This window comes from Empidonax traillii, unplaced genomic scaffold, assembly GCF_003031625.1.
Source record: "Empidonax traillii isolate 1590-97213 ecotype Southwest subspecies unplaced genomic scaffold, ASM303162v1 scaffold178:size2223814, whole genome shotgun sequence".
Classification (NCBI taxonomy): Eukaryota; Metazoa; Chordata; class Aves; order Passeriformes; family Tyrannidae; genus Empidonax; species Empidonax traillii.
This window is the reverse complement of record NW_020955371.1, coordinates 1,715,332-1,742,065: the sequence shown is the minus strand read 5'-3', so window position 1 is coordinate 1,742,065 and position 26,734 is coordinate 1,715,332. Positions and strand designations below refer to the sequence as shown.

Here is a 26,734-nt window from a genome sequence, read left to right as displayed (position 1 = left end):
TTTCACAAATTTCACCTAACGAAAATTTAAGTCAGAAAGAAAATTTAGACATGAAAGTTAATAATTTCAGGCAGTTGTTAATGCAGTTTAAAAGGCCTAGAAAATGTAGGATACATGGTTAATAATATACTCTGAGTTCTACCCTGTAGGAAATGTACAGGTCAGCTATGTCAACACAAAGTTAGTTAAAATCTACTTAATGCATGTAAGGTCACAATTATAACCAAGTGATTCAAACACTTTATACTTTTGAATCAGGAAAGTGCATAGTTTAGATATTTTTGGGATCTGAACTTACATTTTGGACATCATACTTTCACTAATATTACTCGACTTTAATGTGACATCCTGCTGATCACCATCCTTTCCTTTAGAAATAAAGCTGTTAAAGCACTCCTTTCTTGGATGAATGCTGCATTTATCTTTTATGATTTCTAAGAAAAAAATGTTTAGCTCTCCAGGAAAACAGAATACAAAGGTTTACAGAACAGACAGAAAGTCATATTACACTGCAACTGATGATGTTTTAAAATAGTAGGTGACACGTGTTTCGTTTTTTTTCTTTGTCCATAAAACAGTGCCTGAAACTTTCTTTTCTTCATAAAACGATGAAATTACAGGAGCTGACAAAGAGACCCTGTTGCTTGTGTTGATAAGGAAATATAAATCATTTTAATTCATGCTAAACAGGTAGCAATGTGTACACACACATATAATGCAACTCTGACACCTGCTACTGACAGACTCATTGACAGTCTGTTTAAAGACTGCCCCTTGTCCAGGTTCCTCCAGCTGAGAACTGGGATTGTGCCTTCCAACTCTGCCTATCAAAAAGCTGAGCTAAACTTTTTTAGCATTTATATAAAAGATGTAAACCTTCTAAAAACATCTGGCAGGAGCAAGATTATTTCAGAACAGTCATTCAGAGCTGGCTGATACATGCCCCTCAGTACATAAGAGATGTGTTAGCTTTCAGGTCAGCTTTGTTCTTTAGTTACAGCTACAAATGAATTCTCAGTGTGATTTTTCCCCCAGTGTTCTAAAGCAGTCTGTACTCCACTGAACTGACCTAAACTCCAAATCACCACACACCACACTATTTTACCAATGTCTTGACACAGTACTTGGAATCAAATTTAAGAAAAATGTAATTGCACTAAAAACATATTTGGCAACAGAAATTGCACCCAGTGTTTGAAGAGAAGTGTTGCAGGCATTTGTGCACTTCCAATTACTTTTGTGACCTTAAATGGACAACTATATTAGTTTTACCTTTAGGGCTTTCTGAACAGCAGCCTTCTTCAAGCCATCAGGATTAAATTCTAATGGATTATTCTTTTAAGTCAGGAGAGAATGAACATAGGAAGGGTTAATAAGTCATGCAATGAAGTAATTTCACTAGGTTAATTAATTATGACATGACAACACAGGACAAAGCAGGGGAAAAAAAAAAAGAATCAACCTAAACCAAACCCAACATCTTTCAAACAAAACAATGAAGCACCACAACAACAACAACACCTGACAAAATTTTTTTTGCCCTCTTCTCCTCTTAATGTTTGTATTTTGCTTTAAAACTAATATACCCACTTTCAGTCCACCTGTATTTTCATTATCGTGGTTTTTTAGCCATAATAAAGGTAATTCACCAAAAAAGTTTTATTTCATGCCTGATGCCCTGTGAACTGCCTTCTGAATGAACCTTTTTAAAATCTGGTTAAGCATACTCCCACAACATAGATGATAAGTCAAGTAATTATGTGAATTTCCCAGCTTTCTCATTGTCACCAGTGCTGTCCTCCAGGTCTTAAACTGCTATGGCCAAACCCAGAGCCTCAGCAATGGCTCAGTGGAACAGGAGAATTAGTTCCTACATCCTACAGGCCACACACAGTGCAGTGTTGGTTTTTATAACAATCTGATACAGCCTGCCTACACATCTATTGCTGTAGGGCTTTCCTTCACACAGCTATTTCCATCCCACATTTATAAGGATGCAATGACTGTCCTCTATTTTCTCAGATGGCATCTGCAACTCATCAAATATTTTTAAATCTTAAACTGTCCCTCAACTTACTGGACATTTTTCCTCCACATTTGCACCTGTATGTTCAACACAGATCCTTTTCCCCCTACATTTTTATTTCAGAGAATTTTAAAAGTCAAAGCCAAACCTATGTGATCAATTATAAAGGCAGGCAACCAATGATTCCTGGATATCAAATATGTCTCAATTCCTCTGGAATCATAGCAAGGATGGGCCAAGAGGGGCATCAGCTGGGGCAAATATGTTTAAGGCAGACTTCAGGTTTTAAGGGAAGGAGCTGCAGGTCCATGAGGATGGTGGCTGAAAAGCTGGGAGGGAGGAGACTGGGAATATTCAATATAAAAAGCCAAGGAAAGGTCTTGCCTTGGGTGACAAAGCAGTCCTGCTATGGTTCTGAGCATCTCCCCAGCTGCAGGAAGAGAGGACGGGTACCCAAGAAGTGCAGTGACAACTCACACATGGAATTCTCTAATAGCTGGTGACATTTGCAGTAAATCCTAATGACAAACCCATAAATTACACAACAAACTGGTTTGTTATTAAGCCAGCTCCTAATTCAATGCCCTTTAGAGTACAACTCATTACTTCTATTGACTCACTAAGTGTTGCTTGGAATTAAATGGAGCTTTAGAAGCTTCTAAATCCATGAGTGCATCCTCAGCTGATAACCAGAAGACAGTCACTGATCTGTAAGAGCTAATTTTAAATATGAATAATTTATATGTTATACAGACACCAAAACTGTTATGAACTATCATAAAATTAGGGTTACTTTCAGAAATTATATTAAGAACACTATTCATACTCCTTAACTTCAGATAAATCAGATTTAGATGGGTATATGTCTGAATTTGGTGTCTCAAATGTAGATTTGCAGCTGTCAAACTATCTAAAAAGGAACAGGGAGCACGTGGGATTTTCCTCTCCCCATATAAAGTGAGCTCCCTTTTACAATTTCTAACACTTCCCCCGGTTGCTCATGTGACATGTTAATGAGATATTGAACTTGTAGGTGTGAATGTTTGCATAATGCCTTGTGTTTAAAGATGCTCAGGGATGCAGCCTTAATTTTAATTACAATTATTTTTAAGATGTACCTAGTTATTTGTAAAACTAAAGGAAACAGCAACTACTTATCAGTTTTAACACCACGGGGACTGAACCATAGCTTATGACCAGCATTCCTTACTCATTAAATTTTAACAAGATTTGATACTAGATGTAAGTTTTTGGATACTTTAAAATTAACTTCAAACCAGAAACTGAGGGAAAGGGCCACAGAAAAGGGTTTTGCTGCAATTTGGGGGTGCAGGGTGAGGGAGGCAGAGCAGGGGGAAGGGTGTTTTTAAATCAAGGATTATGTAGGCAGCCAGTAGCAAATTTATCTGCACAATCTACAAAGGCATACCCACCTCTCTCTGGGAAAAGAGTTCTTACTCTGAACACATTCTCGGGCTTTTTGAAGATCCCAGGGTTGGGTTTACAGATTTAAGTGTAAGGCATTCAGAGGGTCATCAGTTTGTAACAATTTCATAACATCAAATTCAAGCAAAAAAAATATTACTTGGTGGTTCACCCTAACCTGGATTTTCCTGACTAGAGACTAAATTGAAAAAAAGAAAAGGAGTTTGGGAATTTGCAGAACAAGGAGCATCATGGAGTGAAACAGAATTTACAAGGGAATTAATAGTTTGGGGAGCGGAAAAAACTACACCCATTTTTAAAGCAATACTTGAACCAGTGTGGAGAGGTTGCAAGTTCTTACAAACATTGAGTGCATCACCTTTTAAAGAAACTACAGGGATGTTGGCTGCAATATTCATTAATTTCTTTGCAGCCAACGATTCACCAGCACACAGTGTGCTAGCACAGTATGCATTTGATTTCTCAATGAATCAGCAACTTACGTGAAATGTCAGAGCTTTTACAACAAACTTATCTTGGGTTTTTATCGTAAAAGGTTAATTACTTACCCAATGATATGCTGATCAATGAAATTTAAGTAGCCTTTAAAATGCAATGAAAATAGCACAAAAACAATGCACACTTGTTGAAACCATGCAGGAAAACAAATTGCATGCTCTCATTCCACTAGAGTGAGTGGCTTTAGTAGCACTAATCCACACTCTGGCAGAGAAAAGGTACAATACAAGCAATACCAGAGAACTCACAAATAGTGCTCTATAGAGTGAGGTAGTGTTTTCACAAAAGACTAGTCCCGATGCTCTCCTCTCTTTTAAGTATCCACACCCAAAGTTTCCCTCGTAGATACTCTTAGGAAGATGGAAATGGAAGGAGAAAGCAGAGTGATGGGATTGTGGCAGAATGAATGCATAAGCAGCTTTACTACACAAAAAAGTTAAGGAAAACAGTCAAAGGATTCCAGAGAAAACAGCAGATAACAAGAAGTAAATATTTGTCATTACAAATAGTTTCATCTGTTACATGACTTTCTGTAGCACAGCAACATGAAATGCTTTTTTGAATTTTATTTTGTATTAATTATTCAAATATATTAACCCACTTTCCAAGTTCACTCCTGGTAGTTGAGATTTATATGGCAGATCCCACTAATTAAACTTGAGACCAGCCTTCTACAGCATTTCTGTTTCTTTTTCAGATAAACATCCTCACATCTCAGCAGCTCACAGCTGTGATGCCCCCACAGCAAAAGAAATGCCTGTAACTCCAACAAATCAAGGCTGATGACGTGATCTAAAGTGTACTGGTGATAAGCATCAACTTTAAGCAATTTTCAAGGTAATTAAAAGTACTTATTCATCTAGAAAAGAGTTCAGCCATAACGTTAAAGTTATGCACAGAAGTCTTCCAAACTATTAATAAGGGTCAGTGTCATTCTAACCCTTCATTCTCTTGGAATTTTCTCTTCCCCATAAATATAAGCAATTCAAGAGAGTGATTTTTTTGCTGTTATTCTACATAACCCCTATCACTGAATATAAACAAAACATGAGAAACCAGCAGACTTTCATGTGTAAGTCTTGTAAATATTGTTCCAGATTAGAATCCTATGCCATAAAAAAGCTGTATTCACTGTAATTCACTGCAGTTCATGTAGCAGCTCCATGATGTTGTCTTTACAGAATGTACAGGAATCTTTTTAGTTCTCCTGCATGAAGAAGTGTTCCCATGGTATTTCCCCCCACCTAACTCTAAAGCTTTTTTAGTTTTGGAAAACTTTAACTTAACACAGTACCATATTATTTTATTGTTGTAAACTTGTACACAAAACTTGAACACTTTCAAGTGTTTCATGTTACTTTCTATTATATTCTTTACAATACCGGAAAGAAAATGACTTGAAGTTAAATACAGAGTCATTTGTAGCAACTGCTTTTCTGGGCTGGTAGAGCAAGTAAAAAATAAAGGTCCCACATTATGACCATCATTCTCAACCCACCCAGGCAGTCTTGTTCTCTGGACAGAACATCAGATGCAGCAACAAGAAATTTGGGATCCTGTTTCAAATTTCCTAACTCATCAGCTTTGCGAAAGGAACTTCCCCTTTCTGTGCCCTAGAGTTTAGATTGTCTGCTTTAGAGACAGTGTTAGAGAACGTTTGTTTAAAACAGGAAGGTAAAAAATTAACTTATGGCAAAGCCTCTGAGTATTGGCTGGAGAAGCTAATCCAATACAGAGAAGCAGAGCTGTATGGAAAAGACTGGAAATTGAGGATGAGAGAACTCTGAGTCATGTAAGTAAGAGGCTTTAGTGAATTTTAAGAAATATATTCAATTTGTCTATTCAGCAGTAGAACAAGGAGATGTAGATATGGGTTCTATTGAAGTGCACAAAAGAGATGGCAGACAGACTTTCTGAGTCTTGCAGTATTCTGACACTGATGCTGAGCACATCATAATTCTATTCTCTTACTGCTTCCTCTGTACTGGAATAATTACTTTCTTTTTCTGCTAAGTTACAGAGCTTGCCTGAATTCAATACAATGAGGTTAAAAAGATAATGTGGGGATCTATTCCAAATGAGGCTTTTTAGCTTTTAAGATAACTTTGAAATACTACTTCCAAACTCTGCTCTCTACACCCTGAACAACCATGTAATCACTAGTCAGTGATGTAAATTGTTTGGGTTACTAAGATTTCATTTGTCACCACCCTGAGACAGCATTTTAACTTACAATTGAGCAGATAAATTTGCAAAATGCATGCAAAAAAAAATCCAAGGCTTGAAAACTATATTCCCTGGTTAGTATTTCAGTCCTCACTTCCAGAACTTCTCATCTAATAGCAATGCTGAAAAACTGCAAAACTCAATGGCAAACTTCACATATCTTTATAACAGGGTTTCCTTTAATACTGCTCTCAGTTACAACCAGGAGCAGTACTTTACTAACCTGAAATAAATTCCAAACCAAGCTATTTTACAGTCCCATAGGATAATCCATAGAGTGACAGAATATTTTTTTTTTAATGTTTTGAACAAGCAAATAAACAATTCTCAAAAAAAAGTCTGATAAAAATCTCCTACAAGTGTTCTGCCACTGTAACATTGACTGCACAGTATTCATTTCACGATGAGGACTTCAGTACCTTCAAACCTGCAGCAATACCCTAAGCCAAAGCAAGCAAGTTCACCTGAACTCAAGGAAGTGGGTCTTTTCCAGTTGGTTCCTTAAAATTCCTCATGCTGATCCCACTCTATGTATAGAAAACACTGTGTAATAAAAACATGCAGCCTTTCAAGTCCAGGAAAGGAGCATTCTTTAAAGAGAAATCACACTGATTAAAGAGTCACGTTTGATTAAACAGAGAGCTGTAACACTATGCTACTAAAAAAGTGGACCTTACATTACACGTTTTTGACAGGAGAGAAAGTAAAGACCCCCTGGCCCAGTGAGTGTTAGTAAAGCAGTGTGTCACACTGCCAGGCACAACATGCTGCAAGGACTCAGGAGACACCCATGACAAAAGGGTGTCCAGCGAGGGTGACTTACGGGCAGGTTTCTGGCCGAGTCCAAGTAGAGGATGAGCAATGCAGACGAGAGCCCATCGTTGGCTTGGTCTTTGTCAGCTCTAATGCTTGTTAGCACCTAAAGCAAAACCACACTGTGAGCCTTTCTGAAAATTACGTACTGCTATTTCTGTCCCATTCCTGAAGAATATTTTAAAAACATCTTCCAAAGCACAAACCTTCACAAATTCACTCCACGAAGCACAAAAAATAAGTTTTCAAGACTCGTATTGATTTTTATTGGATTTTTATTAGATTTTTATTTCCAGTTTTCTGGAAATTTTCACCGCATTTTCTAATTATTTTTGGTTAGATTGGATAGATTATAATATATCCAGCTTTATATCCTGGGCTAATGAAATGTCAGTTGCTATTCTCAAACAACAGCATTAAGAGAAAAGAACAGAATGACAAAAGCATTTTTAAATCCCATGTCACAACAGTACATTGACAGCTATGAATGGTTTGAGATACCTGTAGACAGATAGCTTGGAATAAAGTCACAGGTTTATCCAATTGCACAACAGCTAAAGAATTAAATTACTTACATACTTAACAAACAAAAAAATCACAACAAAATCACCCCACAACAATAAAGATCAGAATGAAAGTAATGTGCTCCTTTAATACCTTGTCTAGATTGTCAGCAGTTGGCATCAATGTGAGCCATTCCAATTTTAAATGCAACTTTCCTTTGGACACTTCATCCAAAGTAAACCACTGAAAATTAAGCAAAGCAATGTGAAATTATCCGACACCAAACAAATATATGACTGCAATTTATGCAACTTGTGAAACACTGAGCTCTACCAGACATCTCTTAAAGCTGAGGTCTGCATAAACTGAAAAAATCTGACTCGTTCAAAATTCACATCAAATATTACAAAACAAGTAACAAAAAATAACGTAACAAAAACAGCCAGACAAGCCTAACTGGGTAACTATGTTATAGAGGAAAAGCATCTTTAAAATACCAGGAGAATTCTTTAAGTTCTGTAAAGGTGTTCTGGGAATACAAACCCTGCAAAATGTTGCTATAAAAACCTCTCTTACATACAGGAAAAAAATTAGTCTTCTAAGTCTAATAATAGTTAAACTGGGTAATTAACTATTCTCTTGCAAGGGAAAACTCTCACCAAATATAAGTTGCTATTTTTTGCATTTATAGAGTAGCAACCTGGAAACCCCAAGACAGACAATGAATGGCATTATTTTTCAGATTTCACCAGTTCAGATATTCCTTAAACCACTGTACTGGTCATCAGGGGATCTATTCCTATACCATGAAGATTATTTTTACACATACAGGAACCACTATATGGAAAAATACCAGGAAAAATAATCCAAGAACAGCTATATATACAATATATGGGTCTTTTTAGACCAAAACTCACTGAACTTACCTCATCTAGAAGACGCTCCTTTTCAACTTCAATTAAATCTATCATCAAACTAGAGAAAAAGGAAAAAAAATAGTATTTTAGCCAAGAAACAAAAGATTGAATACAGAACTCAGCTCCCCCTGTGCTTGCTGAGTATCCAGGCTTCCACTGAGATCAAAATACAGAATACTATTCTTAGTCCCTAAGAGAAAGTGAAGTAGGGAATGAAATGTTTGAAGAAAGATGAGTGCAGGATAACAGAAAATGTGCCTATGCTGGAGCCCATTTTGCAGCTACAAGAGCAACTGGCACAATACGGCTCACACAGATACAGCCAAAATCTCAAAACAGAGACCATGTCCAAACTGCCCTCTGCAAACAGCACCTGGACATGTCCTGTGACCAAATCCATGCTCGGGCAGTGTCTGGGACAGTGCTGGTTCACACAAGCTAAAAATGTGCCAGGGAACGAATCTGCTAAAAATGTGCCAGGGAACGAATCTGCTAAAAATTAAACAGGGCAGACAACTGCGTGAACATTTGTCTGGCTATTTATTGTATTAGTACTGATGTACATGTTATGTCACTTCCCCCACTACCACCTCAGTGTAGGATTAGGGAAGTGCAAAGCCTTTGTACTACCTACTTCTTTATTTTAATGAGAAGAGAAGCAAGTACTGTTGCTCCTGTCAAAAGAGAAGGAGCTGGAAAAATAAAGGAGTTCTACTCTGCATGGAAAGCAACAATGGGAAGCTCCAAAACTCTGCAAGAAATAAAGGTGACAAATTACTGGAGAAAGATGGTGACTCAAACCCTGAAATGTTTATGGCTAAACACCTATGGCCTGTGGAATCTAAGAGTGACTCATGTTTGCAAAAGCATTACAGAAAAATTTCTTCTTTGATCAAATAGTTAAGATCAGTTCTTAGAGAAAAATAAACTTGAGATTCATTTAAAAGCTATGATGATGAATAATATGCACAGTTATAAAACTGTATTAACTTTGCCTGAAGAAATAATTAAGACTTAGTGCTAGCTGACAAACATTAAACACCCAGGGCACAATTCTGGGTAGCCACAATACTTACCTTATTTAAAAAAAAAAAAAGATATAAACATATAGATATGTGTATATACACACAAGCACATTTTAATATAAATATATTTACATACATGAAGCAATTAGGGAACTACTTAGTACCATAGTTTTGAATAGATAATTGATTTATAAATAGTTATATAGCCAAGCCACAACTGCAACAAAATAAAAATAATTAAAAGACTACATCACTTTATTTCATCTCTTTTCAACACCCACAAACACATTTTCCATAACATTTACCTTCCCAGGAAGTCATCTTTATCTGGGTCTTCATCAAAGAGCTCAATCTCCAGCTCCTGCCCTGGATGTTCATAGACCAAGGCCTGGAAGTACAGTGAGACGGCTCTGTCAGATGGCACAGTGACAGTAAAACAGTGACTGCAATGCCTTTGTGTAATAAAATACAGCAATAAGTAAACGCTTTAAAAAAATGCAATTTAAGGGTTTCAGCAAGTATGAGAGCTTTGCAGATGAGATTTGCTGATGTTGGCTCTAAGAGCCTAAACTGCTTTTCAGAATTACTGGTGCTTAGTCTAGACGAAAAAAAAAAAAAAGTATATACATCATTGGGGAATTTCTGGGTTTTGTTACAGAACTTTGGGCTTTTTTGGCTCCTTGAGGACATTCCCAGAGTATCTTCTTCAACATAAGAAACTTTAGAAGACAACTTTACAGGACGTACAGCATGGTATTTTTATTGGTTATACCTCATAAACTTCATTCCACTTCGGATTGAGATTTTCTTTGATGACCTTGCTTTGGAAAATCTGGTTGCCCACACGGATGATTCCATAAGGATCTGACTTTCCTTTGACAATCCCTTTTAGGTAAGTATCTTTCCCCTCCAGGTCCTGAGCTTCAATAAAGTGTATCCTTAGAACACCCTGAAAAAGGAAAAGATGAGTCTCTGTAGTAATCTGAAAGCTTCCATGTCATCACAATTTATTTAATGGATGTTTTATAATTTTCATTACAATTTCTTTAATGTGCAACTTAGTTTGGACATAATGTAAATAGAGGGATATCAGTGATGATCCCAACAAACAACAGACTTAGCACTGAAGAGATTCCTGGAAAGAAAAACTGTCATCAACCATCAGAAACACACCAGTTATGTCAAGAAATGCCACGCTATTGGAAATGAGTAGCAATAAAAGTAACAACTTTTAGGTGAAGTACACTAACTGTAATTTACAGGGATAATATAAACCATGCACTACTTTATTTTTGGTCTACACAGTTTAAGATTCTAGCAAAACAAAAAAAAATCTTTCTTGGTGTTCTTATGGAACATTAACTCCACAGAAATTGCAGTGACTGGATTCACAATAACTTGTACTACTGCAGTAACTGTATTTAGGAATTCACATGTGTCCTTGAGAGTTACTACTGCAGAAAAAAACTAAATGGCAAATTATTAGTATTACCAGAAACATGCTTACCTTTGGTATAGGAAACCTCAGCTGAGCAATCTGCACTTCACTGACAAGGGGGACTGTGATTCTATTTGGAAGGACCAAATAGTTGGATATTATGTCCAATATTATTGTATCTGATAAGCCACTGTTGGAGAAAAGAATCCTCAGTTACTTCATCAGAATTAAAGATGTTATGCCACACCAACGTAATCTTTTTGCCACCTAAAAACCGAAGTGGAGAAAATATTTGCCTTTCTGGAGGGGGGTAGAAAACACACCTGGTTTTTAAACATTTTTTTTTTTTTAAATAAAGGATTCTTGCCCAAATGGCCACCAGGGGGAAGCAGCTGACACTAAATAGCAGATGCCACAGGGTTGAATATAAAGTTCCCATTTCCCGCCACAGCCCAATTCCCCCCTCACCACCGGCTTTAAAAACTAGCCAGGGTAAAAGGCTATTGCATAAGTTTTCCTGCCTACATTGCATATAACCAAGCAGATGGTAACTGTTTATTTACTTCTGAATTTCAACAATGATTTAACTGTCCCTGGAAGTTTGGCTACTCATTCCTGTATTGTTATGAAACCAATTGTCCTTTCGAGCTGGGAGGACCTTCATTTAAACCAGAGACACTGAAAAAAAGCTCGTGGCTGAGTAAAATGTAGCCTAGGGAAGCAAAACAGGTTTTGTTCTGCGAAAAGGGAGTGGCAGTGCAATCACACTGGTGATGAATCATTTAAAAACCCAACCCCTCACCCTTCCACAAACACAGAAAAGAGAACAATACAAGTTCACCCAGTTTGGGTCTGAACTGACAGCAGATCAGTTTGCTGTCAGACCATCAGCGCTGGTTCCACACGCTGCCTACACAGGCAATGGGCAGAACTGGAGTGCTACAATGCCCCGTGGAACACCAGCACCCAAGGGAGATCTCAGGAGTCCGTGCAAAGGTTTGGAGAGAAAATGATAAAAATGCCCGAGATACTCTGAACTGCAGGTGCACTCTCGCTAAAGCTGGTGGAGTTGCTTCAGGGATGAACAATTTCTCCTCCTAAATACACTTCACGATTCCCTTTTTAGTCTTTGGGCAGTCAGGATGCAGATAATATTTGATAACTTAGAACATTTTTCGGATGAAGCACTTGTGTGTAAGCACCTTGTGAAGTTTTCCCAAGACTGAATCTGCAGCTGGGAGTAGCTCTGATTTAGGAGGCAGCACATAAAACCAGAAGTGCTGCAGTGTGACATGTAGACATGCTACATTTTCATTTCAGAAGAAAAATCTGTGGTGAGCAGTAACCATTACGCTAGAGAAGGGTAACAGAAGGAACCCATTTAATGCAATCCCACCCCTTAGAAATGCACACTGATCTTTCATGCCAGAGATTTGCAACCTGCACAGCCTGCATCCTCTTGGCTGCCCACTTCCACTGTAAATCCAGAGGAACTATCATACTTGGGAGAACAGGGCTTAATTTTTTATGGTCTCCTGTACAACAGGAACAGAAGGAGCTCAAGGCTGTACCAAGATCAATGGACAGGTCTGTGCAGACCCATGGCTAGAACGAAGCAACACTGGATAAGGTTAAGATACTGCTCAGAGGAAATGCTTCCTCTCCCCCTCTGTGAGTTAATTCACATCTGCTCTAAAGAGAAGTCTTCACTCCCCTTCCCTTCATGCAGAGCTTATTCAATCATATTTAGAAAGATTTTCATTCTACATGAACCCTAGAAATTCATATTTCAGTAATTCTTAAGACAACTACTACCAGAAGGTAATCATGTTATCTGAAAAGTAGCTTACTTTAGCCATCATTTTAACAGGCTGCTTTTCAAACTTTTTCAGTTCCATTTTGCTAAACATCTAGTTTTCAATTTATGCATGCTAAACTTTCTCTGAAATGAGCCAAGAAAATAGAAGTCATTATTTTGTTAGAGTTGACATAAACACTGAAGATAAACATCTCAACCAGTCTTAACACTACAAGGGAAAAAAAGGCTGAGGTGATGGTAACTTCACAAGCAACTTTTCAAAATACAAGTCTGATGGCAAAACTTCAATGGAAAGATCAGATAAATTTGTTTTGTTCCTGCTTTTGTTAGTATCTCTACCTGGCAAGAAGAGAAAGCTCTGCCTTTATGCTCAGTGCCTTTAGGAGAGATGATTAATGGAGAAAACAAACTGACCTAGGTCAGAGAAAGCAAAGGAGCAGTGCAAGAAAGGCAGCTTGAAAGAAAGGTTAACGTGCTCTTCTCTAGTATTTAGTTGAGATCACAGACATTATGAAATTACCTATAGGCGTAAATAAAGGGACTCTAGACTAGCAAAAGGTTCAGAGGTTGACTAATGTTCAAATAGAGCTACAGCAAATCTCCTTGGAGAAGAGAAAGCAACAGCCAGAAGCACAACACAGCCCAGTCACTGGGAGGAGTGACAATCCTTTATGCTAGGACCAAACCCCAACTCTGTGATTCCTAAGTCAAGCTTATCCAAATATAAATGCTTGAATTTCACTAAAACACCTGAGAAAAAGAGCCAGCATTAATGAAATTTCACTGTTACACAGAGAACTGGATTCCTAGGAGGTAACAGATACCCTGTCTTCAAATGCGTGGAGCTGAGTAAGAACACTGAAGATCATAACTAACTAATGGACTAAATGAATTCTAAAACAACATGATGGTTTCAAGCTGTTTAAAACTTATCTAGTATTAGCCAGTTGGAATGCTCCCAGATACAAGTATTCTTCATGAGTAGAAGGTAAAAATGCAATCTTTTTCATTGTTTTATTCCTTAAAATAAGAGGTCTGATCTATGGATAACAGAGACAAAACACTGATCAAGCAACAGAGAAAGATGTAACAATTTTAACCCTTATGTTGATGCATCACTGATAAACAGCTTCCTAAGATCATAAGACTCCAGTTATTGGTTCTAAGTACAATTATTTTTTCATTTCATAAAAATGAGAGAAGTCTGAAATGTTTCCCATAGTTTATTAGACTGTATCTTCAAAAGCTCAGTTTCATTGCAGAAAAATAATTGGCAGTTACCTCCCTTTTCTATTGCTCTATATTTAGCACTACCTAGTTTTTATCATACAATAGGCAGCTTTGTATTTTTCCGGCACTGCCTTTATTTGTACTGCAGACACTGCACATCTCTCACTCCACAGAGTGTTTTTACTGTATCTCAAACAACCACAACATCTTCCCATCATCTACACCCTCTCCTGACAGCACTTGAGTATTCTCACAGCCTGGCTCCTCCTCACAGGGAAATTTTAATTCCACTTCTAAGCTATCCTAATGATGGAATATGAATCACTTTTGTATCTTTCTCCTTGGGGAAGTTATATAGGAAGAGCAATGGAAGTTGTTAACAGCTGACAGGGAAGCTTCCAGCAGCAAATGCAGAAATTCAATTAGTAGAAGACATTTGCAAACAGATTACAAATTAGTAGTTCAGTGTGGAGCCAACAGCTGCAGTACTGAAAAAGTACCTGTGGCAGCAGCAATCTCTTGTTCATCATCGTTTATGACAACTACAATATGTCAAGTTGTCATACCAAAATATTCACCTTATCTATACAGATAAGAAAAACAAATACAGCGCTAAAGAAACCTCTTGGCAAGGAAGAGAGTAGAGGAACATGAGTCACCTCAGTTACAGTTACTATAGAAACTATACCACATCTAGATGGCACCAGTTTGTGCATGTGTGGCCAAGTTTGGTTGCTCTGGAAACCATAAACTTGAGTTATTTAGCGAGACTTTGTTTACATCTGAGGCTTTGTGTTTGCAGTCAGGCAAATATGCACCAGGATATGAATCTCAGGAGCCTCGTAAGCTTAAGAGCTAAATGTAAATTTAGTCCTGTTATGTCAAAAGAGCGAAATATTACTCAGGAGCTGTATTCTGGAAGCCATTTTCTCTCACTCATGAAGAAAATCTCTTTCCTCAGAGGCAGCCTTAAGCAGGCTTGGAACATGAGCAATTCTTGCAGCCATTAACCTACTTAATGCAAGTTCTAATTTCAAACTGTTCAGCTGGGATTCCACGCAATGGCTTCACGTGTCTAAGTAAAGCAAAACCTGCTTCACTCACAGAATTGAGCTCTAAAGGATTAATTTAATACCTAAATTCAAACCCTGTTTTTAAACAATAAGATATAATTCTGCAGGCAGCCAACTGTTGAGGGTATGGGATCTAATGAAAGGAGTAGTCACAAAATACAGGCGTGTATCAGATCCACCATTATCTCCTTAGCCATTGTCTGCATATTAAAAAGCCCCTGGGTATCTATTACAACTTCATAATTATGAATATATTCATGGAATTAGCTTTATCAGGATTGCAATGATTCAAAGCAGCTTGGTTTTCACCTCTATTGATGCTCTCTTCTTTGGGGTTTTATCATGTGGTATTAGGAAAAGCTCCAAATAAGCTAAGTATTTTTTAACAGCTATATATGGTCAATATTTCTGCTACTCCACTTGATCTTCACATAATAAACTGAAAGCTTTAAAAGTAGGCACTTAAAGAGATTAGAAAGTTTACTTAGTTTCAGTACAGCCTTAAGGTATTTCAAACTACCTTTACACAAGAGATGGACTGGCACACAAAGCCAGGAGCCAAGATGTTGTGAACCCACTGGCGTAAAAAAAGGGGTCTTGGTCTTTCTGCTGTCCTAGGACATGGCAGATAGGAAACTCACAAGATTCCGGATGTCTGGAAAGGCTGAGAACACTTAAAAATGCAGATTAAAAATTATATTTTCAAAATACTGTTAACAAGGCCTACGAGATACACTTTTGATGTCCTTTGACTTGTAGTGAAATCACTGCCTTCTGCAAACTGAGCAGTTTCATAGAATTCTACATTATGAGATAACTATTCAGAGTCATCTAACCTGAATATGATTTAATTGATGGTCTTCAGGGTTTTTTGGGTTTACTAAGGGTGCAGATATAACAAACACTGCTCTAGGTATACTCACTTCAGTCCCGGAACATCCAGAAGATTGGTCAGTCCAGTCCAGTTAATTTCCAAAAGCTGTGAATTACAGAGAAGGGGAGGGAAAGAGGGAGGAGGAAAGAAAAAAAGAAAAAGCAACTTAGAATTCATAACACTGAGGGAATAAAGCCAATTGCTATAGATTCTGATCTGTGCAGAGTTAATAACCAGTTAATACAAACAAAACAAGTCTCTTCCATTCTAAGGAATTTTTAGACACTTTTTAAAAAACAGTTATAAAAACTTACCATCCTCTTATCCACCCTTAAACACACACATAAATACACACAGCCAACATACACAGGTACACAGGATCTACTCCATACAACCAATATAGAATAATGAAATGTGGTCCTATTTTCTGAAGAAATATTTTTGGATTTACCATAGACCTGTTACAGTCACCAACACAAATTTGCAAAAGTATAATAAGTTGAAGAAGAATCCCGTGTGAGAGCAGCAAAATAAGAGACCTAGAAGACATGACCCACAGAAAGAATGAAGGGTTGGAATTAAGAAGATGGAAGGAGGACATGACAACACCTTTCAAACATAGAGAAGGCTGTTTTCAATGACAAAGAGACAAATTCATTCTAGCACTGATGCAGTAAAGAAAAAAGGTATCAACAGGATTAAGTATCAGAGTGAAAAAAATCCTCAGAAATAATTAATGGGGTCACTCTTTACTAGATTATATATACTTCCTTCACCAAAAATCTTTATAGAATATTATGCTGTATAAAGGCATTTATTCTGTTTCAGGACTGCTGGCATCAACAACTAATGTAAAATGTCCTTTTCAATCCTATAATATTCTATTTCTAGATAACAAAATCAACAGACTGGAGTTTCCTTATTTCCCTTCCCACTGAATGCTTTCTATTAACTGCATAGAACTTAAATGAATAAACAAGCAATAAACAAATCCAAACTCACCCAATTACCAAACCTAAATAACCCCATCTAAGCATAACTGCATGATAGAAGGATTTTGAGATTCCTCAGTTAAAAGACAAATTCTAGTGGTTCAGCTAAAAGCTGAAACAAAACAATAGACCTCTACAACAATATATGTTGCAGATTTCCACAGACAGGAACCATCACCCTACATACCCTTTCTTTTTTAAAAAAATAGTACATACCTTTCTTTTACAAAAGGTCTATTAATAGTTTAATTAGTGATTTCCTTTGTGAATACTTCCACTAAAGATAATACAACACATTTACTCACATAAGGAGCGCTGTTACTTAATATACTTTTGTAATGGTGGCAAAATATTTCAGTGACATTACCTATAAAAACCATTACCTGGCCTACCTCTAGCAAACAATTAAGCTGAAAAAAAAAAAAAATCATTATTCTTTCAACAAGAAAGGCAGTAGGATGTAATAACCAGATATTTCAAAACAAAAGGCAAGACATATCAGGGGATGTACTGCAAGAATGAGTCAGCAACATGCCCTCGCCATGAACAAGGATAATGCTCTGCTGGGCCGCACGAGCAAAAATGACTGCCTGCAGATGGAGGGAGGTGACTCCCCCTCTGCTCGGCCCTGAGGCCACACCTGGACTTTGGTGTCCATGCTGGGCTCCTCAGCACATGGATGTACTGGAGAGAATCCAACAAGGAGCCATGGAAATGATTAAGGGACTGGAGCATCACGTCACGAGAGATGTCCAGTCCCTTCATTGCCTCTGTGGCCCTTCCCTGGACTCGCTGCAGCACGTCCGTATCTCTGTTGTACTGGGGAGCTCCATGCTGGGCTCAGCACCCCAGATGAGCCTCACAACCTCCCTCAACCAGCTGGCAACGCTCTTCCTAACGCAGCCCAGGGTGCTGTTGGCCTTCTTTGCCACAAGTGCACGTTTCTGACTTCTGTTTCCCTTTCTGTTCAACTGAACACCCCACCTCTTTTTCTGCAAAGCGGCACCACGACGTAAAGTCCAACTCAGTGTGAATAACTCCAGTTTTGCACCACTTCCTCAATCCTGCAAAGCCACAGATGTTTAAGTAATACAGCAAACAAGCACCTTGGTAGGAGTTGATAGGACTAACCACAACTTGAGTTTTCAGACTGATTCTCCTGTTCTAATCACAAGCTTTAACTGTACATTATGTGACACTTTAAAAATCTATGTAGTCTACCAAGGATCTGGAAGAAATAATTTGATACTGTTTTAAGACAAAGAACCCAGTTTATTATATGATTAATTATTTTTTTCATTATTCCTAGGTGAAATGTAAGGCAAATGCACACCCATAAATACCTCCAAAAAGTGGTCTCTACCCGAAGGTGTTTGTACCTGCATCCCATATTTAATGGGTTTACATAATGATGTTTTCAGACTAAATAGCAAATGAGAAAATATCTGCATTTCCTTTCCTTTTCCTGTTTTGTTTAGTGTATTGCCATGACAATTAACACAGCAGAGTCCTGTGCTGTCTCCTAAACAGACTTAACCCAATAAATGCATTGAGCAACACAATGCATGCTGAAATTCAGCATTGAGAAACATCTCCTATGCTCAACTGCAACTCGTGTCATAGCGGTTTCTGTATTAACTGCCACAATCCAAACCAAAATGAAGAACAACCTAAGAGATGCCACTGAGAACTGAAATATTTTCCACTGATGTGACTAAAAAGCACTTCAAAAGGTTGCAGCAGCATATGAAACACATACAGTGCCTATGGTACAACGTCACTGTCAGTACTTTGACTATTACACACCTCTTCTCAAAAACAAAGCTACCAATTCATTCTGTCACCAGTCCTTAGAGCATGAAGAATGTAAAAAATAATTACACAAAAATCACAAAAAACCAGTGCTACTAAGAGTGGCCATTTAGACAAGAAATGCAATTAGGACATGTAATATCAGAAATTCTCTTCATCCATAGGAATAAATATGAAGACAAAGGCCAATTTCAGAAATGTTAAAGACAAATCTTTTTCAGTCAAAGCTGAAGCTCAGAAATTACAAAAACATTACTAAGGCTAAGCACTTTACAGGATTATTAGAAAGGCTTTGCAAATAAATCTTAAGCCATTAAACATTTGGGAAGGAACATGAGCCTTCCTGGCATCAATCAAGCTTTCGCTATTTGGGCTTTGAAGGTGAGTTCTCCTTGCAGACAAGATTTGTTACATTTGCCCACCACAGAGCCTCCTTTCCAGTTCTACTAGAAGCACCCAACAAGAACACATTTTAATCTTCAGTCTAGAGGTATAAGTGACAAAAGTTTTTTTTCTGGTTTTTGTTTGTTCGTTTGTTAATTTTAGTGTTCTATCTCTCCCTGCCCATCACCCTGACATTCCTTTCAATAAGGTTGTTTAAACTCTGCACTTGGCTTTCAAACATAATCAGACCAGCATAAGATACACCTTTTGTAATGTAAGAAAATAAGAGTTTTCCACACAGCAGCACTAGCTCAGACAAAAAAATATCTTATACCTGCAGTAGTGAAGAAATAACACTGGCAGCAGAGAAACTCATAGTAGACTAAGAGAGAGAGGCAAATCTACAGAATTGCTTGATATGCAGGAGGAAGCCCTTCTAGCCACAGTCCAACCAAATAACAAGGATTTTCATTCTACATCTTGGGCATTCACAGGCCATGACTTGCTGCAGAAGATGATGATCCCCTAACCTGTGGTCCTGAGGGCAGGTTAAAGCAACATCACCATCCTAACTAACTGAAGAGCCCTACAGAGAAAAAAGGAGTAAGCAAAAGACTGATGAATCTTTTATGAAGTACTGAATATAAAAAACTTCCATATTTAAAAAACAGCTAAACAATATAATTTCCTTCTCTGTCACTGCTTTGAGCAATGCATGATTCTCTTGGTTTAGCTAAATTCAGGGAATGCCAGCTGGTTCTCTGCAGCAGAAAAAACAGGGCACTGGAAAGACTGCGTTCAGGATTTGTCACCAAGTGAAATTCTGCCAGAAGCCAGAAATGATGTAGTGTCTTTCCACAACACATTGCAAGTGAGAGAGGTGCTAAGCCTTGCAGAGACTCTTCCCAGCCACCTCACTGGCCTGGAGCAGGATTTCAGACACCAGTTACACTTTCCAACGAAGCAGAACGTGTGTCTTGTTACTCAAAGCTCTTTCAATTCTTCCTCTGCTCAGAGAAGTGAAAACAAATTATGTTTCCTCCCTGAAAACCAAGGAATTCATGTCTTACCAAGGCTCTGTACTAAGAACTAATGCAACACATAAATGCAGTAGAGTTTAAAAGAAATACAAAAAATAAAGCCCTGCAGCACAGAAGAAAAGGCTAAAAACTGATGAGCTTTGAACATATTGGGTGTTCTCAATACCCTAGAAACCTTTACAAAGCGATAAAGATGTCCTGGAATGTACAATACACAGGGCCATAAATAAAGTTCACAGCCACACAAAAGGCAGCTTCTAACACTGCCAACCTTGGGGCTTGATTTGGCTGCCATAAGCACTACTGACTCTCAGAGGAGAAGCCACAGAATATTTTAAAATGCTGATTAACAACTTCCTCTTAATCAAGTTATGGAATGGTAAGACTTCTGCAGGAAAAATTTAAGCTCTACTACAGGGCCCAATGATACAATTCCATGGGATAAATTGTGATTCTTCTCAGAAATTGATTACAAGGAGAGGACTAACATGCCCTTCTCTGTTGCTTGTGAATGGTCATGCAGAGATACGGTACAATTTGCCTGTTAACAGAGCACAGCCCATCATCACTACAGGGCTCAGTGCCAACATTACTGTAATAATTTAACATTTAACATTATCAAGTTTATCTCCCCAGTAAATATATAATAAACTCAGGCTCTCAAATGAGGTTTAACTACACAATACTACAGAAAGTCTTCCATCACTGCTGTGGAAAACACAGCACATCTCTGCTCAGGAACTGTGTTTAACAGTAGTGAGCTTTTCAGTTGTAACTCTCAGAAGACTGAAGTGAGGTAAGAGAGATAAGATGTGTAGTAGAGGGGTAAGAGATAGAGCAGACAAGTGTCGAGTTGAAGTGACCAGAAGGATCCAGCTGACTTTACACAAGCCCAGTGCACCTGCTGTTCTTCAGTGTCAGCTCCTCACAGCTTCAGTTCGAGTCAGTTCTCTCCACTTTCTGCCTTTCTACCAGTCTCGGTTCACACCCTCACACTAGTTTTGACACTGTCCTGATTCTGTAGTGAGCCAGCTCAGGATGCTAAAATACACCTGAAGGGCAGGAAACCGGACACTTCTTGTTGTGGTTAATATCCTGCCAGTTTATGTCCCTTAACCAGCTTCCTCCAGGAGCAGAAGTTTCCACACTGGTTTAGGAGAGATAATAACACTTAATAGGAGGGCACAGGGAGAGAAGAATATGGTACTGTGGGAGCACCAACTGTGATGGCCCTTGAAACATCCCATAAGCTATGAAAATTTGAAATCACTGAAAAAATATAAGCTATAGCAATTTATAAGTATGTTGTGTAACAGTGCAAATCACTCTCACTTGGTAAGCAACAAGACTAATTCTTATCAAATATTATTACAACAGTACCTGCACATCAGCATTTATCCAGGTGTTTCACAAACCCCTTTAAATGAGGTCATAGAATTTTGAACATAGTCTTATACGTTGTAAAGGCATTTTTGATCAACTAAAAGCAAACCAAAACAACATTCTTCTGCATTCTACATAACCACTTCGTGGTTTTTCCAGCCATTTCACTAGGACTCATTCTTCCTGCAAGCACTTCTTTTGAATTTAATATTCATCAGTATTTACAATTTTGAAAGTCACATCCAGTCAATTTTCCAAAGGCAGCCAATATTAAATGAAACTAAACCAATATTAAAATAAAACTACAGGACAGAACTAATCTGTAAAGTGGGTAGAGGGAGAGTAGTGCTTAAGTCAGCAAGTAGGAAGGCAAAACTGTGAATCTAAAAATGAGAGCTTTGGAAAAGTTGCCCACTTTTCCTGGAAGACATCCTGTTTTCCAGCCATTGTTCTTTTTGGAACAATAGTATTAGTATTTTCATGTGTGTATTTTGTTGGGAGGGTAGGGTGTTTTTTGTAAAATAAAAAGGTTGGGTTAGGACACACCTTCAATAATCAGTGTGTCACTGAACAAGCTTTTGAAAATTACGAGTTTGCAGTACAACTATAAGCCATATACACTTCTATAACTGAACCAAAACCCAAATTAACTGTGTACTGGCTGTGCCTAAAAAGTAAAAGATAACAGAAACTTCGAGAAGCCAAATATCTGGTAAATATCATAATGTTAACATACAGAGAAGTATGTAAACAGCCTTACAAATCCTAACTACTTACACACTGCTACCTTCTCTCTAGCATTGACACTCAGAGATTTAAAAGACTACTTCAAACATCAGAATGCACGTATTTCTTTCCCTTGAAATCTCCTACATATTTGGACATAGAAGATGATGAAACTTTTAGTACCTTTTTCACAATAACCACAAAATACAGTATAGAAAAAGTTTCATACAGTGTAAGAACTCTTGAAGCATCAAACCCCATGCATTACTCAGAAAAATGAGAGTGGTAAACTCATTAAACAAGTATGCTCAGAACTATTAATTTAGGCCATGCTGCCTTATATAGTCATTAAGGCCAGCAAACAGATGATACAGAGCAAGAGGAATTGTTGCCAGTTACTGTAGACTGGAAAATATGAGAACAAAATCTAATGCTAGCTGCCAACTCATTCCTCTTCTCTTCTAACAAAAATATTTAAAAAAAGCTTTCCTTGGCTGCAGCCACTTGCTCTCTAATAAGAGAGAGAATTTGGGTATTGCTATAAAAAGCATTATTTTGCATTTTTCTACAGAAGTTAGAAAAATAAACACTAAGAAAACACCCTGCAGTGTGGGGAGAAGTCTGCTTGGGAAAAGCTGAACAGCCATGTATAACTGTCAAAATTATGGAATAACTTAATTATCTTTTGAACCATTCACCCTTAACATTTGCTTTGACCTTGACCTCTAGCTTAGTTTTCAAATGAAAGGAGGGTGAAAAATACTTTTAATATTTTTGTAACTGAATACATGGGGGAGGGGGCAGGGGAGGAGGACTTGACTTTCTAATAGTCCAAACTGATACTCCCATCTACTTCCCATTCTGTTTTGTCCCACTAAGTCAGTCAAACCCCTATTAACATGTCATGAGGTAGGAGTAAGGACAAAATTACTACGGACAAAGTATTTCCCAAAGTTCAGAAACTGACCACAAATGAAATGTGTTTCATTTGCTATATTTTCAATTTAATAATTCAGCTGCTAGTTGTCCTAATTAAGCACTCTGCAGATGCACAACACTTAGAGAGCATCAGGGAGAGAAAGGACTGGGCACAGCGTGGAGCTAAAATCTGCCAGAGGGGTCTGTGGGAGTACCACAAGTGTAAGGTTTGGATCCACGCTGCCACAGCACCATGCTGGGAAGCACAGAAGTGTCAGGAGCTGCCTTACAAGCACGACTGCTGCTGATCCCTCCCTCCCCATCCACTGCCAGCTTTCCTGCTTCTCCCCCAGAAAGCACCAAAGCAGGAGCAGCTGTGGGAGGTACCCAGGGAAGTGGCCCAGACGTGGCTCCAGCACTGAGTGTCAGAATTGCTTCTGCAGAAGGACTGTGCTCTGTATTCACTTTGTCAGTGAATATAAAACAGAACGGAGAGAGACAACACAAACCATATCTAGAACATGAAGAAAGGTTGTTCTCACAGGGAAGAAAAAAAAAAAGAAAAGAAAAAAGCCAGCCTCTGTCCACAAAGCTAACCTCTTCTCCCTGCCCCTCTAAAACAGAATGTTTGTATTGAAGTTGTTTATTGGATTGTCCATGCAATGAGCTGAGCACTGTACTGAGTCTGGAAATTGTTTAGGAGAGCACTAAATAGCAAAATAATATCAGAGAGAACATTAACAATTACATAGTGCAAACCAGCATCAGTGAGCATTCAATCCTTGTCAGGGCCATGCTTAGTTTGCAGTATAAACATGAACAGTAACAGATGCCCTGCACTCACACTGCTCAGCCAGAGGCTAAAAACGAGATGAAACTTAAGCAGACATCTCCTAATGTTTTGACTCACTTCAAAGAAATGTGTGGAAATCCAAATTTGGTTCATCCCAGTGTACTTCCCCAACTATTTCCAAATAAGAGCACAGATGTTTTATCAGCTTTGCATGAACTGATTCACTTTTACAAAAAACCTCACTAAATTAGCCACAAAATATTTCCAAATTCTTGCATACTTTACTTATACTTAAGTCTACATTCCCTCTACCCAAGCACACATGGTTCCTCTAGACAGATGAAACAAGGCACATAAATGACACAAGTGACACCACAAGTTTTTCCCAGGCCATACATAAACACCCACACAAACCTATCTTTCCAACAAGTTAGCAAAAAATTTCTCATAGGACACGTGTTCAAAAGAACTGTGTTAGAGGAATGTGATTTCCTTCAAGAAAATAACAACATGCCTTCTAAAGCTGTTGAAGTAAAGAATTCACTCTCACCCCCCCAAACTTTGAAAAGTAAACAAACTTTTCAGAGTTGCAGACTGCTGAGGAACCAAGAGATCAATCTGAGATGCTTTAAACTGCCTAAACCCAAAACCTTGTAATTTATGACCTAGCAGCCTAAAAATGGTAAATCTTGGCATCATATGTTTCAATGTTTAATTAGGACATATCCAAGAAACAAAAGCTTCCAATGGAAAATATACTTCTAAGAGATGGAAACAATTAATTTCTTTAAAGATGTGAACATCATGGAAATTCTTATGCTACAGAGACATTTTCTATTCATCTCTCTTACTGATCCCTATTACGAGCAGTATTAAACTTGCCATTGCTGAACCTGCCTTAGACACAGCTACAACATCAAAGAATTTTCCACCAGCAAGAGTGCAATTTGTCTTATTTTCTTCTTTGTATGTTTATAAAACAAGATCTGTTGAAGTGCTGTGCCTAAAACTGATAGCATTTGCGAGTTGTCCTCTTGTTTACACTCTCCAATCTGGCTGTACCATTTCCATACCAGCAAGACCTTGCTGGCTCACCTTTGTTTCACTGTTATTCCTGTCCTAATGTGCCCTTTGCCCTAGTACATATTCCTGTTGAATTATATGGAATTCTCTCTCCTTTCAGCTTCTGAACTCTTAAATTCCAATTCCATCCCACTATGTGCTTTATCCATCCTCATACTTGGGTCACTGGTAAATGTAATGGAAATTGTCCCCCTGCTATCTGGGACAAAAAACTTCAAAGCAGGTGGGTAATTTCAAAAAACCCATTCTAAATTTAATCTGTGCTAACACCAGCATGGTTCTCAAAACAGTCTACCACAGATTTTGTCAATCTTACCTTAGACCATGCCTACCTGCAGACTGTCATAAGAACAGTAACAATAACAAATCTAGATGTTGTATTGATATTGATCTTTCCTTATCCAAAAGACTTGTAAGAAAAGTTTCACAGCGTTGACAAAACACATTTCCAAATTCCAAGGTAATTACTAACCATATTGGTTTTTTCTAGTATTAATAAAATTTTTCCAGTATTTATCAAGGAAAGTTTAACCAAATGGTTAATTTCCCAAATTCTTTCCTTTTGCTGCTCAATTCTTGCTTCATCATCTTCTGACTACTGTTATCAGCACTCTAAAGAGAGTGGAAAGAAAGGTGAAAATACTTACAGGTTTCCTAAGGAAAAAAAGGGATAGTGCTCCAATTAGGGGCATGTCCCCAATTAGTGGCTCCAGGATAACCCTCATGGTGCCATGGATCTGTGGAAGAGGAGGGAAAAAAAGACAACGGAACTGACTTAAGTTCAAGTTTCAAATAAAATTTATTTGCTGACAATGCTCACACTTCTAATTAAATTCCGGCTTATGGATGAATTATATGTGTGTATAGCTTTACATGTCATCCAAACCAAAACAACTTCCCACAAGCACTTAACGGTTGGGTTTACAAAATCCATTACATTCATCTGCATGGTGCTGTGTCACGTTAGTGGTAATTTTGCTGAAACTATGAAGTAGATTATTTATAAAGCTCAGTGTAAACAAACCTGCCAAAAGAAACCAGAAATAGCATCCACAGGTAAAGGAACAGAAGCAGGTAAATGGTTATAGGTGTGTCAAGACACACACATGCAAAAGAGCAAACTAATTGTCCTCATTAGAGAGAGATCTGTTACCAGAAAGCTAAGAAAATTTCAGAAACAATGTTAGAAGGCAAGGCTACTAAAAGTAATAGTACTTAAACTAATAATTGCATCTAATACTGAAATATTAAATAAAATAAAATTTTAAGCTCCATGGCCACTTTATGAACAGATACATGACATGAATATTGGCTTGATGTGAAATTATCTCCAGCTTTTCCTGTAGAAAAGGTTACATATTTAAAATAGCTCTACATCTTAGAGAAATGTATCCTTTCCCCAAGTCATGTTACTGAAATTATTTTGCAATATCAATACTATTCAATGGAGAAAAAATAGTAAGCAACAAAACTATACAATTATTCATTCTTTCTTATACACTATTTCATCAGAAAATAATGATTGATATCAAAATCAAAATTAAAAATTTTAATTTTACCTGTATACTTTTCACCCCAGCTCTGCAGAAGTATCTCTTGATCTCCAAATCAATTTCACAGTTTCCAACAAAACTAAATCAAAAAAAGAAAGTATACATTTCACTTTTAAGAACTAAAATACACTATTAGCTCTGTTTTGCACTGTCATGACAAC

The 26,734-nt window shown here is 37.7% G+C and overlaps 1 protein-coding gene across 2 annotated transcripts in view; it reads right to left on the bottom strand.

Moving 5' to 3' along the window:
* The window catches only part of ESYT2 (extended synaptotagmin 2), a 77,514-nt gene that overhangs the window by 12,199 nt on the left and 38,581 nt on the right, over positions 1-26,734 (bottom strand). Inside the window, exons 5-15 of one of the 2 annotated variants that reach the window (XM_027886124.1) lie at positions 26,580-26,652; positions 25,668-25,757; positions 15,939-15,994; positions 10,963-11,083; positions 10,228-10,404; positions 9,761-9,843; positions 8,440-8,488; positions 7,667-7,756; positions 7,020-7,115; positions 4,219-4,320; positions 1,273-1,335 (exon numbers count right to left, since the gene is read on the bottom strand). In XM_027886124.1, the coding sequence (XP_027741925.1) occupies positions 1,273-1,335; positions 4,219-4,320; positions 7,020-7,115; positions 7,667-7,756; positions 8,440-8,488; positions 9,761-9,843; positions 10,228-10,404; positions 10,963-11,083; positions 15,939-15,994; positions 25,668-25,757; positions 26,580-26,652 (1,000 nt within the window). The remainder of the gene's footprint in view (positions 1-1,272; positions 1,336-4,218; positions 4,321-7,019; positions 7,116-7,666; positions 7,757-8,439; positions 8,489-9,760; positions 9,844-10,227; positions 10,405-10,962; positions 11,084-15,938; positions 15,995-25,667; positions 25,758-26,579; positions 26,653-26,734) is intronic. The other variant, XM_027886125.1, reaches the window with a different exon arrangement.